Genomic DNA, 17,990 nt, shown 5'->3' on the forward strand with positions numbered 1-17,990 from the left:
CTGGAGATTTTCTTCCCTCCCCTTTTCAGCACACGACAGGTACAGATTTTCCTATCACTGCAACTTGATCTAACATTATATCTAACTCTCTTCACCAAGACATGATTTGCTTATATCTCTTCCTTGTCTTAAGCCCCATTTTCACTTAACACTGAGAATTGTCAACTGCTTAGTTTCGAATAGACAGTGTGGCTGCAAGTCACTAAAGGCATTGTTTTTTAAAGAATTAAAAACTAGAAACCAAAACAGCGTAAGAACACCGAAATTCCCATCTGCACAGTACTCCCCATTACCCCAAACTTGTGTTGCTCACTACTAGACTTCATTTCCATCATTTCTTACCTTTGTGGTTAAAAATCCCCTCCATCTCCATACTACTGCGAGAGTGAGCGATGCAGAGGGACCCACAGGGGACCAGGCCTTCTGCAGCTGGGGACCGATCTGTGGTTCGAACCAGACACCAGTCGGGCTTGTCATGGGGCCTCTCCAGGACCTCCACTGTCTGCCCACGGCGGATTGTCAGCTCATTACTGTTGCAGGCGGTGAAGTCGTGGATTACCACCGTCAGCTCGCACCCACCAGACAACTGTGAGGAGAAAAACAAGGGGGAGAAGCCAGATGAATGCTCGTTATCGAGCCATCCGTCACACACTGTTACCTATTTAGGATTCCTGGCAGGAGTTGTATTTTGGATGAGAAGGCAAGCTCCTGGGACTTTTCACATCAAGAGCCCATTTCAAAATCAGGCAGTTCTGGCATTTTAGAACTGATTTCTAACTCTGCTTGTCTCTGCCTATGTTCAAAGCACACCGGTTGTGGCAGTGCTGGGCGGAGGATTTAAGCGGTTTTTCTTGCTAGACTGCTCCTTACCCTGAAAGCTGAAGTAGCAGTTGCTTCAGAATATATTTTATGGTTGATAATAGGCACCAAAACCCCAATATTACTTAAATACAGTCACTCATGAGCTTTGTTATCTTGAGAATTCAAGGCAGAAAGAAGGTCCTTTTTTTGATGAGCTTACTGCCCACCCCACTCACAGTTTATGCATGCAGGTCACAAAATCATTAAGGACACACCATACAAAAATCAGCATAAGGTTCTTCATATAAGAAGCCTGAATACTTAACTATTTTCTAGAAAATCCACACAGGCTCACAACTTTCACATTTTTACTGATTCTCCAAATGAAAACACACAAACTTGAATTAAAAGCATGCAAGCTGAGGGCTTTTCCTCCTCCTCTTCAAAACACTTCATTAGAATTACTTTGCCTAAGCTTCAGTTTCCCTCTTTGATATTTTCATCTGCTTTGACATGAAATGAAAATTACTATCAGAATGTTGCAAAGTTCCCAAGATTGCTCAGTGCCAGAGGTCCCATACAACTTAAGCAAACAGCCTGGGAATTCTTTCTCCTTCCGTACAGCAATGGTGTTCCAGGCTACTTCAGTTTTTTGCGCGTGAGTATTTCTATAGCTCAGGCTGCTTCAGTGCAACATTCATATCAGATGTCAGCTAGTATGCAACTTCTATGAATTCAGTCATTTTGGACCAAGCCAGTAAACTCCAATTTAGCGGGGTTATCTTGCAATGCTCAACACAGACAAAGGAAGACAAATATGCTGTGAGTTCCAACTACAGTGAATATAATAGCATGCGCTACACCAAGATACTGAACGGTTCCTGCCACGTTATTTTTGACTATTACATTTAGGCTCTTACATAGCTGGCAGCTACATCCCATGAATGTTAGGAAAAGGAGATAAGAGAGTGCAATGTTACTTATTTACTGGTTTCATTACAAGCCTGGAACTGAAGCACCAGATAGGAACTTTTCTAGGATAACACTATTTGTTATCAAGCAAGAATTTTAAAGCAAATGCCAAAACCAGCAAAACCCCAGTAAGACTCAAAGGCTAATTCCAACCTTTTCTTCCTCAAGCCTGCAACAAACGACAGGACATAACTCCTAGCAGATGGTCTGCAGTAACTCCAGAGCTTTCCCATGGTATTTGCCTGCTAATCTTACTGGCTACCCTTGCTTGTGTCTGCATACAAAGAAGAAAAATTTTCTTTGGGGAATGCAAGGGCCAAGAAAGGCAGAAAACCCTCATACATCCACTGTCTAAGGAAGATAAATCAGGGGCACTCAGGTCCAAGCTAAATATTAATCACAATTCTGCTACTACATCTCTCCAGACTTCCCAAATACCCAAATTACAGGGGAATGTTTGCACATCTTCAAAACGTGAAACTTTCTTATTAAAAAAATCCCATTTAAGAGTTTAAAACTCTTTCCCATATTGTATTATAGTCCATGCAAAACTATGACAAAGGAGAAAAAGTAAAGAGCCTTCCCTTGTTTTCTGGTATTGATTTATGTTACAGCTTTCTTCAGACAAACTCAGACACAACTGAAACCATCTGTATGCCTGATGGGGACTAACAAAAAAGCTGATAAAGTATGACTTCACAAGGTGCCCAATGCAGACCAAATTTTTCCCTGGAGAGTTCGTATCCCAGTCAGTGCAAACACCAAGACTGTTAAACCACAACACAAGTTGATACTTTCCAGAAACTGCATGTAGTCTTTGTATTTTCTCCTAAATACCTAACAGGAGCATAGCTTTGGTGCTCTGCTTGTTTTTCTGACCCTTCACTTCCTACAAAGAGAGATTAAAATACATTTTGTGACCAGTGCAATGGCTGCATGTTTTTGGCTTTAATATTGATATCCTTTCTTCGCCTTCCCCTAATAAAAAAAAATTATCAGATTTTATGTTCCCTCAGTATTATATATAGTATTAATCTACAGGAAAACACAAACAAAGGCTGTAAGTGGCTGTCAGAAACTACTAAAGTATAAAAAAAAAGTCTTAGTCTTTCAGACTGTGTGGGAATCAGATATCCTAGCTGGTCAGTATTCCACTGAAATTCAATATTCAATCACATGTCAGTATAGCATGTAAGACGCATCCTGCATGCAATTGTTAGTTACACACCAACCTCAAACATGCACTACTGCTGATACATGCAACTTGGGGTGTGATTTCTCTGCTCCTACATACTGAAAATGATGATGTAGATGTGTGTTGGGTAGAGAACATCATTACGGAGAACTGCCCAAAAAAAGCATTTACCAATTTTCCCCTCCTTTGGGATAACTACCCTTCTTTCTCCCTGCAACCGCAATGGTTAGGAAGTGCTGCTTTCCTCTTTGTTTCATTGCTCATTTTCTCTCCATAACGCACTTTCTGAACGCAGTCTCATCTTTCACACTGATTAAATGCAGTTGGACAGCAAGGAGTGTCTCTGATTAAGCACATTGCTCAACAGCTGTTGTTGGACAGCTTTGGCAAGGCTCTCTAGGCTAGCTGGAGGGTAGAGCAAGAGGCGCAGCAGAACTGGGAGAACGATTTGCACTGAAAAGAATAGAATTTCAAACCATCTAAATCCAAATTTAGGCTGAACAAGGGCTTTATATACTTTATCCATCCTTCTCAAGAAAACCTTTATGTAAACTGAATTAATCATGCATGATAAAAATAAATGAGGCTATGTCTGAAACATGGAAACTGCAGAGACAGAGACAAGATGAGAAACAAAAGCCAGACAGAAATAGAACCGCCGATTAAAAAAGATGCAAGGTTTAATTAAACAGCTCATCATGGGACATGGTGTCTTGCTGTTGCTAAATAAATGTTAACCATCTATGTTCATCTCTCTTGGGCCTTTTAATCACTGTCACTTGTAGAGAGACAAAATAAAACCGTAATACACTCACTGGCTGAATAGGTACTTAGTGTAGGCTTGCTGAAGTCAGAGACAACACACCAAGAGCTCACCTGCCACCAGTATCTAGGAGCATCACCACTGACAAGAGTTTTGCTACTTAGAACAGCCTTTACATCAGGCCATCTAACCTCCTCCCAGAACTGCAAATTAAACTTACTACCCCATGGCTATTTTACATCAAGTAGAAGCAAAAGGAAAGATAGCAACTAATAAGATTTCCCAATTATTTCAAGTATGAAAATCTTTAATCCCCTTTTAAAATGGAAACAAGTGCACTATGCGAGAAAAGAAATGGGAGACACACAGAAGTGCTATCTCAAATAAAGTGTATTTTGCTTTGACAAGGTAGCTGCCCAAGACTTGGTTTCTGACTCTGAAAAGAGGCGTTAGAGCAATGTCTGTTTTTTTACCAGCATTTCTTTCTACTGATGGGAACCTTTTCTCTTCAGCTGGCTGAACTAAATACTTGGTTGTCTCCTGCTGCTTCAGTCCTCTTTCCAGAGGACTACACACAAGCTTAAAGCAGCATGAGAATGAAATACAACTTCACATAGACAGCAGTACAAAGTGTTACCAGCTGGGCACAAAAGACAATTTCTTAAAACTAATATATTGCTCCACTGACCACCCACAGCAGCTAGCATGATTTCTGCTACTTAAGGTAACAACCTGTAACAGCTCTTCTTCTAAGTCTCCCGTCTTTTCAACTACCAAAATAGTAGTTCACATTGTTTCATGTTTCTACCAGGTCACTTAATACAAGCATGTAAAAATCTATCAAACCTATACTGCGTCCTTCAGCCTCCCCATTTCCTGTGCATTGGATCAAGTTAAAAAGACAATGCTAAAATCAGAGCTAGCTCTGAGGTTAGGAACTGCTGAAAGGTGGAAAGAAAGGGTCAATCATCTGTTTTATTTGTTAGCCACCTCAAATGCTGGCTACACAGCTATAGAAGTTGAATGGAAGGAATGCTGTAAAAAGTGATGGTCAAAATATTTATTGCGAAGGGGACAATAACAGTACTTAGAAAACTGAGATGCTTTGATAGGCTAGAAATCTCCCTGTCAGAAAATTTTCTATTTCACTCTGTACTCCATTATACCTTCCAATAGTTCATCATGGGTCAGTGCTATGGATGTATTTAGCATGTCTCACAATATGAAGACATATGCTATGATATTAAAAATAGGCTGGAAAGGGATCTTAAGTTACCTAGTCCAATTCGTTCTCTTCTGCTAGAGCATGATCAGCTGCATCTATGTGACCCACTATTAACATTTACCCAAACTGTTCTCAAAGATCTCTAGCTATAGAGATTCCCCAGCCTTCACAATTGCTCCTCTCACAGATTTCACATTTTCATACCCATAAAAAAAATAAATTATTGCAAACTTCTGATAAAGAGAAAACCTCTGATCTCATCCACTGAAAGACTGTTCTGTAACTGTGTAGTATTTTTTTTTTTTTTTTTTTTTTTTTTTACACACTTGAAGACCTGCCTTTTTCTTTAGAATCGTTAGTTCCAACTCTTTATCTTGCCTTGGAAGCTATGTTTCCCCTGGAACTCTTTCCATGGACCACTAATTTGCTAAAATTCTGTACTCAAAACTGGATGTGGTATCTAATGCAGGCCTCACAAGTGCTGAGTAAAGAACGAGGACTTTGCATCCTGCAGCTCAGCAACCTACTTCTGCAAGCCAATACAGGGCTGCTACTCCCTCACTCTCCTGTAATTGCACTACATTTAAAGTAATAAACAGCTTGTGAGCCTCTTTATCTTCTAGATTGTCTTCTCAAAAGCTGTTCAATAATCTTACTGTTTTCATTACTAGTTATCTATTTCCACCTATTCACATAAGCTCAAACATGTTCCTTTTTAATTAGCATGATATTTTGCCAATTAATTTGTCCCATTTGCCAAGATGATTCTGAATTCTAATCCCACCTTCCAATATAATTTTCAGATGACACAAAGCTGGGAAGGATGTCAGCTTCATAAACATATGGTCTATTGCATCATCCCAGTCATTTCTGAAAAGCAACATGTAACAGTGCAGCCAAGAATCAGAAATTACAGTTTCTAACCCAAAAAGCCAGGGTGGGGAGGAAAAAAGCTGGTTGTGAAGCTATTCTATGATCTTAGATTATATGTCAATTATGTCAGAAAACAGGATACAAGATGCTCAGCTGAACAATACTCAACCACTTCCTACTAAGGCTAAGGATTTTTAGTTCTTTCACGGTGTATCTCTGAGGGTGTGAGAAAGAGCACTGAGTTGTAGATAAAGGATTTCACTCTTGATCTTCTCCCTGCATAACAACGTGGCACTACAAACCAAAACATTTATTTTAAAAGAATCAGTTGAGAAAATAAAAGAATGGTTTTACTTGGCTGTTGATTATTATGACATGTTTGGTATTTGTAGTCTTTTCTTAATCACAATAGAGGATACATGTGAACAGAAAAATGTCCAGCAATGACATAAAAAATAATACAGTGCTAAACATTTTTACCAATTGATTAATTCTGTTTTAAATTACTTGATATTTTTTGTGTTTTTCAATGTGGAATCCCAGCTCAGTTTGCAATATGCTCCAAATTCGACCGAGGAGTTCCACTGCTCCATTTGGCTGACTACATCAACAGTACATAAAATCCGTAAAACTGTTTTACTCTATACAATATCCATACGTACTTCAAGCTTTTAGACAGAGAAAACAGTCAATTTCCAAATGGACTGCAGCTAATGAATTTTCAACACAAACTTGAGAACTTCAGCAAGAATGTTAAAAAATCCTACAGATTTTACTGGCTTTTTGCCTGTTAACTATTCCTTATTAATTTTTAAACAGATAAGGAATCTTAACAAACCAAACCATGTAACAGAAACATTAACCAAAGCTACTCTGCTAATTCACACTTCTAAAAAGTGCACAAGCAGTAAATTCCTTCTTTGGCCACGCATTGTATGTACCACAAATAAAACCCAGAGTGTCCCAGTTTTTAGTTTGTTTTTCTTGTTAAAGAAAAGTCTAACAAAAACTTAATACACTAATGTAAGAATTCAAAAATACTTCAATAACAACATTCTGCTCACTAACCAAATTTAAAACTTAATTTGTCAGGAAAATATTTACAAGTGATCTCCATTCCTCCTTCTTTTAAGTAATAGCTCCTGTCAAACAGGTTGTTGGTAAGACTCCTCCTTGTGTCAGATTGGAAGACAATCCTGAGGGCATTTCAGTTGGCCAACTCTTATCAATTCTCACATGATACATGAAATATTACCATATTTCAAGAGGGAACAATCCATGCTATTCCCCGGTAAACACATCGCCAACAAGTGAAGAGGGGCAATGGTCTTGCATGGCAGAGATGGACTGCATCATCTCCATTTCAATTTTAGCACAGTCCAGCCAGGCTGAGCGCACACAGTTTGACATCTCAGTCAACAACCATGGAAATCAGAGACAGCATTTCTTACTTTGGAGGAAGTTACCTAAACTCTTAAGAACGCATAAAAAAATGACCTTTGCTAGTATACACAATGCAATTTTGGTAAGTCACTAAATAGCCAAGAATGCAAAGAATAAAACAGCAAATAGCCCTCAAAAGACTTTTTCCTCACAGATATCCTTAAAGAAGCCACCACCAAAACTACAGACCAACTTCAGTACAAACGCAAAAGGTCAAAACATAGGCTATTTTTAACAAACACAGGATCAACCTTAAGCACCTAACACTTCCCTTCTGTCTTCCACTTTACATGGAAGAAAAAAAAAATAATCAAACCATAGAGTTTAAGTGACATGCAAAAATAGACTAACTCTATTTTGGATAATGATGGGAATGGTCAAAATATTACTCTGAAAACCTATTCTCTTAGCTGCCCTGTAATATACTGGTAATTTACCTGCATAGTTTGAATGTCTCATCAGAACAATTTTACCCAATGAGGTAATAGGCCAGAAATCCCTAACCACATTTTCAAGTAATTTGCTTTGCAGCTTCAATGTTTTTATTCATTCTTCTGTTTGACAAACTTCTATTATCCATCTCTATCTCCCCCCAAGGTCGCACCACCTCTCACTTGTCAGAAATGTTTCAATTCCAAAGCAACACACATGTGCTTTATAAGAATTTTTATTCTTTTGATGACTATCAATGCCTTCCACCCATGATAAACTTTGGCTGAGTTACCTTTATGGGATAACCCAGCCAAAATCTATAGGCAGAGATGAAGGAAAGGAAACACTAGCACTAGTATCAAATGATAGTGTTGTCTGTTGCTCCCCTTTAATATGGTGATTTCTACCAGATCTCATGCAGAAAGTGAACACCCTTACTCTCTAACCCATGAACACTGGATAGTACTTTTCATGTGGCAACCATCAACTTCAAGCCAATACAAAAAGCAGATGATATGCTTTCAGAAAGTACGAGACCAGTATCAAGAAAAACTCTGTGCATAAGTATCAGATTTTATGGAAAATAAAGCTTTCTTTCTAAACTGGGTCAAATCTTTGAACAAACTGTGAACAGAGGGGATCAAAGTGGTTTCAGTTTGGAACAAACATAATTCCTTCATGACCTATTAGATTTAAACTATCATTCCTGCTCGCCATTAAGATATTTTCTCTATTGCATGCAGTTATTTTTAAGAATATTTCCATGGCTCCTCTCTGAAGGTACTAAGGGCTTATCCTGGGCACAAACTCACACTAAGGGATGAATCGCTTGCTCTCAGAGCAGAGTAACACCTGGGAAACTTACCTTATCACTGTCTAGCGTGTTCTGTGAGGTTCTTGAGGCAATTGAAATAGTATCAGGTTGGCTGCTACCATCTCCCTGACTGTCCAGGTCCTCGCCGTCTCTGCAAATAATTCAGTTTTCATTACCATATTTACACTGTGTTTGTAATATGTTAGTTACTTACTTTCAACTCTAAGTAAGTGGCACCTGGACAGTGTGCCAACAGACACCAGCCAGCCAAACTAACTGATACAATAACCAAATACTCAGCACTGTGCTATGCTTTAAGAGAACAGATTTGTTTGCTCAAAGTCTACATCATGTAGAATTAAAGCAATAACCAACCAGCCAGCACTATGGCAAGAAACTTGCATAGCCATTTACCAAAGCTAGCAAGCAGAACACTCAGTCACACATTTTAAGTTCCCTAAAAGGAAACTAAGGACCTGAATTACACATGAAAAATTGTAAAAATCTAAAATGTATGGCTACCCTATACTGTAGTTCCAAACCCCTTCTGTAACGGCTGAATGTACATAAGTCAGGTACTGTTCTGAGCAGAAATCTGAACAAATTCAGCACTGCAGGAAACTGGAAATTAATTACAAGATAAAGCTCGCCAAAATGACTCTTTCTTTTGTGCAACTCACCAAAAGTCATTAGAAATTTAATACTACAGAGGAAAGAGTGCTGTTCTGTTCTTAGAGATCTCTGATTATTTCAAATACTACTTACCTTCTTCCTTTCTGTTTTGTTGTTGGTGCGGTTTTGGGGATGTGGATCGGCTCTTTCAATGCTCCTTTCAGATGAATAGTCCTTTCTTGTATCACTTCCCGGATGTGTTTGATCCAGTCCTGTTTATTCTCTATACTGGATGCCTTTGATATGCAAAAGAAACAAAACCCCCACAACAGACTATTAAAGTTGAGAAGATACACACATACAGTCAAGCTAATAAACACAGACAGGAAGGCATAAAGAATGACTTTGTAAATCATTTCTGAAAACTTGAACAGAGAAAAGGAAATTCAAGCTAGTTGTCTTCATTTTGAATTGCCAACACTACTATACACTTCTCAACATCATTAATATTGTTCATTTAAAAAACATTTTCATTTAGATTCAGACCCCTCTTTCATAATTTGAAGGTTAAAGCCCTGTAGGTATCTCATGCAAAACAGGGGTGGATCGACTTATTTACAGAATTTTAGTAAGAACAGATTGAACATTGGTAATTTAAACTCATGCTACTTTTTAGGTCAATTGTAACTTTATCCAATAATCTACTAACACTGAAAGAAAGAAATAACTTATACTGTAAGACATATACTTTCACAACATATTTCATGTATTACTCCTTCCACTTTTGAAACATATCTGGAAGCAGAAAGCTAAGTTAGAGATTGTATTTTAATAACTGCCTGCAACGTATCATCTATATTTTTAAGACACCCTGGAAAAGATTTGCTATCCAGCTGCCCAACCTGTCATCTGATTATTTAATCCAGTCTAACCCTACATCTGAAAAGCTATTAAATATAAACATTGTTGCAGATCCAGAAAACAAATAAATTATAACTTCCTACTTCTCTTAACTGCTGTCTCCTGAAGTCATTGGCTTAATATATATTATAAATTTTTAATAGCCTATAAATATGTAATAAGCAGGGATTCTAAAGGGATGGAGAAAGTTGCAGGAACAGATTAACAGTTTGGAAAAAGATCTTTGTTTTCTTTTACAAAGAAAAGCATTTAAGAAAGAAGCCAACACAAAAGGTTTGTTACATCTTTTATTTAGGTTTTGATGGAATTTACTTATGCAACTAACAAACTAAGGAACTGCTAGTTTCCAACTTTCAAAACCTAAAAAATTAAAAAATAACAAAATTGTTCTAAGCAAAGAAGAGAACAGGAACACCTTAAAGTGATCTTACGTAGAAAACTGTTAAATAAAACCCCTTATACTACTCTACCCTGGGAGTACCATTTCAGGCAGCAAAGCATTGTCTGTGAAATCATGGGAGTATCAGGACTGAACAAATTGCATTATTCAGTGATGGTACATTTTATTTCTTTGCACTCACTGACTGCTGTCAGAAAACTAATGTGAGCTCTTCTTAGTCTGCAATGCACTAAGAAAACATATAAATTTAAGTGCCAACATGCAAATTTGAGTGTCTGCTTTTAACTGGGATTATTATATGGCACTATAGTGGCAAAATGTACGTGAAAGCATAAGTTCAACAGTATATGTATTAACTTGTGTAACCTGCTCTAGGTGGCCCTGCCTTGGAAGGGGGGTTGGACTAGATGATCTCCAAAGGTCCCTTCCAACCCTAATGATTCTGTGAAATGGGAAGATGAACTTCAGATACTGGAAGGCTGCTATGAGATCTCCACGCAGCCTTCTCTTCTCCAGGCTGAACAGCCCCAACTTTCTCAGCCTGTCTGTGAAATTACCTGTTAGCTGCTTATGGAATTACAAGAAAGTTCTCCAATTGAAACCGTAAGTCCCAGGTTCTATACTAGAGTCACAGGAAAAATGGATTTAGCTACTCTCCTAGCTAGGCAAGGAACGCTACTGAACCGGTACCTTTCTCAGGTACATAATTTACAGGCATTATATATACACTCATCCAAAGGCAAGTATCTTCAAATATACTTGTAGTCCAGAGAAATACAAAGTCTTTTGAAGTGTTTCAATTTCTGCAATAAAATACGGACCATGAAAAACAGCATTGCCAACAAGTAGCAATGGCTTGAGTTTGACATGTAACACTGATGCCATGATTTGTCTGCGGCCTATCAGTTGCTCTGTCAGATAGAGGTTGCAGTCTTCAAGCTGTAGAAAGACTATGGAATCAAACCTCTCCCAACTCTTATTTCTGAAAGTAAGTTTGTTTAATCCGTTAGTACATCATGCAGATTCCCCTGTGCTGTCAAGCCTCGAGTTAGATATATACTCATCCTTTACACACAAAGAAAAAAATTCTCTCAGCAGCTGTCCCTCTCAAAGCAGGGTAAGTCATCACTTTTTGCCTTCCCTACAAGTATGAACAACCACTGCAAGAGTTAGTATACACTGTTACAAGCACATCTGCTAAAATTACCTTGAGAACAATTTTGTTGTCTGAAGTTGGTGTCCTTCCAACCCACAGAGCAAACTTGCAGGGATCTCCTTCTACATGTTCTGTGACACCCAGTTCAGAAGTCTGGAATTAGGCAAAGTTTGTTAGGATAACATGGCATTTTTTTTTTCTCAGCAGCCACAAAGGGATGCTGATATTCTAAATAAATACAGCTTTAAAATACTTTTTTTTCTAAAATAAACAGCTTTGTTGTTTGAAGAGATTTTTAAAGGCTCAAGGCTAACTCATGCTCAAGAGGATACTTTATTTTGGGGGCAGTGGTGGGGTTTCATCAAAAAAGGAAAAACTGCAAGTTAAACACTTTTTCCTGTAAAGCAATGATAAACAATAGCATTTATAATCTCAATACCAAATTGCTTATTTTTTTGACTTCACAAGAAAAGCTTTGTAGCTCTAAAAAAAAGGTACTTGATAAAAAGTGTTGGCTGCTCTTCTTGTTGATTTCCAGGGAACACTCAAGACATTAATTTTTATGTTTTCTCTCAGATAAGATAGGCTTAAGAATTCTCTTGATATCTTCCAAAACTCTGATCTCTTTTCTGACAAAGGATCCTTTCCTAATGTGTTTCCTTCCCTCTGAAACAGATGAAATAATTCAGAAATGTAGTTTCCCTCGAGAATTTTGTGGGACAACTACATTAACAATCAGTCTTTAGGAATGTTCTAATGTCAGACCTTTATAGCTAATTTTCATCCAAAATGTTTTGACTTTCCAACTGGAATAACATCTCAATCATGTGAACTGGCTTCCAGTTTAACAATTCATATACACCCTGCTCTAAAAAAATTACAAACTAAGAAATACAGCTCAAACTACAAGAATCCTCACTCCAGAAGACAGCTGCTAAGCATTCTTACGTTACTGAAAGCTGTACTTTTTCCCCTTATATACATTCATCACCAACACATATACAGTTTATTATCGGAGATGTTGGATACACAATACCCAAGTAAAAGTCATTTCTTTCTTTTCTCACTTGTCTGCCAACTTGAATTTTTTTTTCTTCCCTAAAAAAATCCCCAACTCAACCCATTTCAGCTTTGTCATCTCTTTTCACTAAAACAGACTCTTCTTCATTGAAATACTTAAAAGGTTGTGATACATTTTAAACCTGACTCACCAACAACTACTGTGTATGTTAAAAAGCTTGTAAAACAAATCAACATTACATTATGTAATTCAAATAAAATATACCCTACTGCACTTTCCAATATGAAGTCTGAATGGGCAAGACAGCACAATTTTTAACACGTTTCATTTTTTAAAGCGTAGTAAATTCAGAAGCCTTGATACACTTGTGAATATTATTAATTTTACATGGAACAACTGAAATCCATTACGAGTTACTGAGTACACAGAATTCACACTCAGGTGAGGAAACCCCTCAATTGACAGTTACTGGTGACTGGGAAAATATTTTGGCAAAGTAAAACCTGTTTGCCTACTTGCTTTGTTTCCATAGCCCTCCTTAGGCATTTGCTTTTGGACACATCCTCTCTTGTGAAAGGTGTTCATTAACGTGTTCTTCTAATGCAAACCATGCCACTGAGTATCCTGTGCTGTGGAAACCATGATGGTCACCATACCCAAAGCAAAGAGAAGGACTGCACTTTTGTAAAACCACCTTCCAGAGGCAGGCAACAGGGTAACGTGCAAAAAGATCCTTGGCTCTAATCAACACATGTGCTTTCAACACCCCAATGAAAGCATTTTCTAAAGAGCAAGCTGTAAGAATTGCTACGGGAGCAACCTGCACTATAGGATATTTTGCCAAATAGGATGTGAAGGCAAAAAGAATGCTTGTACTTTAAAAACAAAGCACAATGAGAGTCTTCAAGATTTTCAGCAGTTTCTCTAGACCTGAAACTATTACTACATTCTGCCAGAGGAACTGGCATGACAAGCTTACAGGACTGATTTTTCAGCTCCGTCTCTCCTCCCACATAATGCCTTAGCAGCTGATACTACCCTCCAGTACACCAGAAGTTTTCTGTATTTCAAGTTCTTGAGAGCACCAAAAAAAGGTGTGATCAACAAATCAGCTGCAGCTGTGTTACCTGCTAGCTACCTTACATCAGGAAGAAGACCAAGTGTTGGAAATGAAGTGACAGAACATGCAAAGTAAGATACATTAAAAAGAGGTTGTTTGAACTAACCTGCTTTACCAGTTTGGACACAGAGGTGGGAAGGGGAAAAGAATGAAGGAAAAGGAGCTGAAGCAGGGAGAAAAGTCTCAGTATTTATACTGCCTACATTTAGTCATATATCCCAATAGGATCAACAGAAGAATTACTCTTTTAGACCATGATACTGAGAAGTAAAGTAATTTCAAGTACTTCTAAACTGTCTGGCAGAAAAGCTAATCTTGCCTCTAAGGGATGCAAGATCAAGCCATGGGAGACTGTCTTCTCACTTGGCTACCTAAATTTATGGAGTGTGAATACTGCTCTCACCCAAATCATCCAGTAAGACAGGAAAGTAAAGCTATGAATTCCAGTCGTATTTTAAAAGCATAGAAGCTACAGACAAGGAAAGCAAGAGCAAAGTTTTTACTTTTCTTTTTAATGGAAAAAAAAAAACAATTTCCATCTTTACATCCTTTCAGTAGGCCAAAAGAGCTATCATTTTATTTACAAAACATTATCATAAGGCTACTAGTCTCAGTAAACATTCTGGAATGAACTTTTCCATAACAAGGAGTTCTTGCCTTTCCAGATCAATATGTGTAGTACATCCACCAAAATAGATCCTTAACATGAATATTACTACAACAGCAGTAGTAAACAAGCAAGACAAAGGCAGCATGTCAAGTCACTCCATTCTTCTGCTTCATACAAATAAGCTTTAAAGAACTAGCAATCACACCCACAATTAAGACAAAATCAGTCCAGCCCAATCTTGATTTTCCTTTGACCTGATGCACATTGATATGTAGCCTTCAGGAACTGCTTTTGGCCTACTCTTTCTCCTCAAGTGCATGACAAAGCAACAAACATAATATTCAGTCTACACATTCCAAGGCTGTTCTTTCAGTGCACTACAAGAGTTGTTCAAGTTTTGCATATACATTTAAATCATCTGAGTTTAGCCACAATATAATCTAGACAGTTTCATAAATATGATTAGTTGTTCTCCCATACTTACAAACAATTTACTCTTGTAGATGTACTTGCTCCTTCCACTGGAGTCCTTTACTTCTTTACTGAAAACCAAGGACATCTCAAAAAGGAAAAGGTGCCTCTCTCGTCCCTTTCGAATCAGTGTTTTTGGGTCCCACACTTGGAAGGATTCTTGAAGGATAAGCTCTCCCTGAGATTCTATATTTTCATCAAAGCCTAAAAGGCCAGAGAGAAGAAAGTTTCCCCATGAACAGTTGTTAATATAAGGAAATTAAAAAGCACAGCTTCTACTAAGTAATGTGATTTTTTCCCCCAAATATAGTTTGCAAAAGATGGGATTCTAAGGAAGCAATACAAAAAACAAGACCTGATTTCAACACTGCAATATACTAAATGTAACTGTAGCTCAAGTCTAGGTCTAAATTTAGAGATCCAACTGTTAAGAAGTTTATCAACTCTTCTGGCAGTATTTCACCAACAAGTGACAGATCTATGTATGTCAGCTTCTGGTAACCTCTTCCATGATGAAAATTATTTAAGCTTTCTGTCACTGTAGAAAGTGAGCAATTTGCAAGGACATGGAGAGCACATCAGGTTGTTCTGCAAGCTCCCAGATGCCACCTTTGCTGGTGGTACACCTTCCCTACCATGTGTGCAATGGGCACACAAACATGCTTCAATAGGGGATAAAAAAAGATGGCACCTTGGAGCTGTTGCCATGCGATCAGCACTCCAGCATAGGGACACAATGAAGACACAGCTGGATTGCTTACCTTGAGACATAACATAAAAATAAAGATTATCAACATTTTTACTTTACTTGTATTGGTACAGTGGTCTCCCAGTGTAATACAGCTTTAGAGACCCAGGACAATAGAAATTAGTCTACCATACTCAGATTCTGAATGGCATTAAACTGGTTTTTAAATAGATACTGCTTGCCAATATGCTCTGAACAGAAGAGCACCATCCTTCTTGAGAAGACAGCAGTTCTCACTGTTGTAAACAGGGCAACAGTATGGACAGCAGCAGAGGAACGTTGCTTCAGGATGTTAATTCAAAATCCTCCAGAGACATAAAGAGGAAATGTGCTCACTCACTATATTTGTCTAACACGGGACAACCCAAAAATACAGTCATGATATGTTAGAAAACCATCTTATGTAAAAGATTGGGACTTTCTCCAGTTGCATTCCCAGTGTTAAATTATTACCAAATCTGGTCAGCATCTATACTACCACCATCTCCAGACAAAGCATTTGGAACTGATCCTACAAACTGACCAACAGTGCTTAAAAACAGGGAAGAGAGCTTATTTTGAGCATTCACATGATCACCTATCACACGTCAAACCAAGATGAGTAACTTTCACAACACTGGGAATTCCATGACGAGTTCCATTTTACTATTAGAAGGCAGACAAGAAGAAAAGAAATATTGACTAAAAGCACCTTTATAAAAGTCTTTATTCAGCAACTGCAAGGTAAGGCAGATCTGTTTTTATCAAAAAACTTAAATGTCAAAGGAAAACATTTTTATTACTAAATGTATGATGGCAGCATCATACACGATTTGTGACAATTACAAAACAGATTTTGGCAGAAAGTTGTTCCAAGCACAAAGAAGCAATTACATCCAACCTTCACTGTCTGCCATGAGCATGATTATGCTGTTCTGGCTAAGGTTCAGGCTAAATTGGCTTATGCTGACGTTTTACTGCCAGAAGATACATTTCATTTCAACCAGAAGTCTGTTATGGAATAGGCAGTGAACAGATGTGAAAACGACAAACTTCTTGGAGACAATTATTTGATACATAAATCAGCAAATTCTCCTCTAATACACTTATGCGCCTCACATAAGGACACCAAGGACACTCACTATGTAGTAGTCTGTATCCTTGTAGTGGAAAACTTTTGTTAGCCTATATATTTTTGAGATCTGCAGTGGCAAAGATACAGATCAGGATAAAAGAGCATTTTTAAAAGTAACAGTTGTCTGCCACAATTAATTTTCCTAAACAAGTTTGCATTTTACATACCTGTAAATAAAATGTATACAAAATATAAACCCCAGAGCTAAGAAAATGTTCACATTCTTGAGATCTTCAACATACAGTGAAATAATAAAGTTAACCTACAGCACACAACTTAATTGGAAAGCCAGTTTGAATCCTACCTTCCAGCATGCTGAGGTGCATGGCATCATTGGCTCGCTTTGGCACACTAAGCATCACCTCCAGGCCATCCTTAATCTCACCTTTACCTTCTTCACAGCACGTGAGCAGCTCCTGAAAAAGATAAGCAGATGTGAGTACTCATTATCATGTATTCCTACATTAATATAATAGTCAACCAAACAGTACATCTAATAAGCAAAGAATCAGTTTTGGCATGTACAATTTGAACTTCTTACTCTGCTGGTGACATGTCAGCATACTTAGTATTTATCAATGATCTGCCCTTCAAGGAGCAGCCCAAGGTTTCAGTTAACCACCTCTAATTCAAGTAAGATCATTTGCTTTATTAGAAATCTTAAAAAACTGCTTTAAGAACAACATTTTTCCTGATAAGCAAACGCAGATATCAGATGCAGTACTACATGGAGGCCCAGAACAATGCAGCTGCCAAGTTGTAAAGATGGTGGAAAGCAGGACAGCACAAAAGGACCCCTGCCTCCCATATCAGTCTGCTCCACTGCACCAAAGATGTGTTCTATACTACCGCTGATAAGAGGATTTACACTGTTTCATGTATTCCATGAATTACACTATTCTGTGTTCACACCATTAAAAGCATCCTACAGACAAAACTTTTGAATACAAAGAAGCATTAACTAATGGACAGAAGTTAAAAGAACGTAATACACTGAATTATTGTAGCGGAATTTAGGTCGATGCAGTTCCCTGTCCATTCAACATCCCACAGGTATTAACATAACAGCACCTGAGCTGATATTCAAATTTCCTCACATCCTTTGAGCATTTGAACAGTATCAAGATAAAATGTAACTTACATAACCAGAAGGGCATATAATGTTCCTTCTATTATTCAAAAGGCCCACTTAATTCATTCCCAAAGGTTAAATTCCTTTTTCCTTTTTAAAGAGAAAGCTGTGTGATTCCTACTATTATCATCATTACACTATTTTTATTTGACTGCCAATACTGCCAT

General features: G+C 37.9%; 1 protein-coding gene across 3 annotated transcripts in view; it reads right to left on the reverse strand.

The window, feature by feature from the left end:
- The window catches only part of TRIO (trio Rho guanine nucleotide exchange factor), a 241,931-nt gene that overhangs the window by 63,058 nt on the left and 160,883 nt on the right, over nt 1-17,990 (reverse strand). For all 3 annotated transcript variants that reach the window (XM_062610805.1, XM_062610806.1, XM_062610807.1), the window contains exons 29-34: nt 16,996-17,107; nt 14,843-15,033; nt 11,659-11,760; nt 9,284-9,426; nt 8,570-8,669; nt 343-586 (exon numbers count right to left, since the gene is read on the reverse strand). In XM_062610805.1, coding sequence (XP_062466789.1) covers nt 343-586; nt 8,570-8,669; nt 9,284-9,426; nt 11,659-11,760; nt 14,843-15,033; nt 16,996-17,107 — 892 coding nt within the window. The remainder of the gene's footprint in view (nt 1-342; nt 587-8,569; nt 8,670-9,283; nt 9,427-11,658; nt 11,761-14,842; nt 15,034-16,995; nt 17,108-17,990) is intronic.

Source organism: Pezoporus occidentalis, unplaced genomic scaffold (genome assembly GCF_034315485.1).
Source record: "Pezoporus occidentalis ecotype Australia unplaced genomic scaffold, CSIRO_AGI_Poc_V1 ctg15, whole genome shotgun sequence".
Taxonomy (NCBI): Eukaryota; Metazoa; Chordata; class Aves; order Psittaciformes; family Psittacidae; genus Pezoporus; species Pezoporus occidentalis.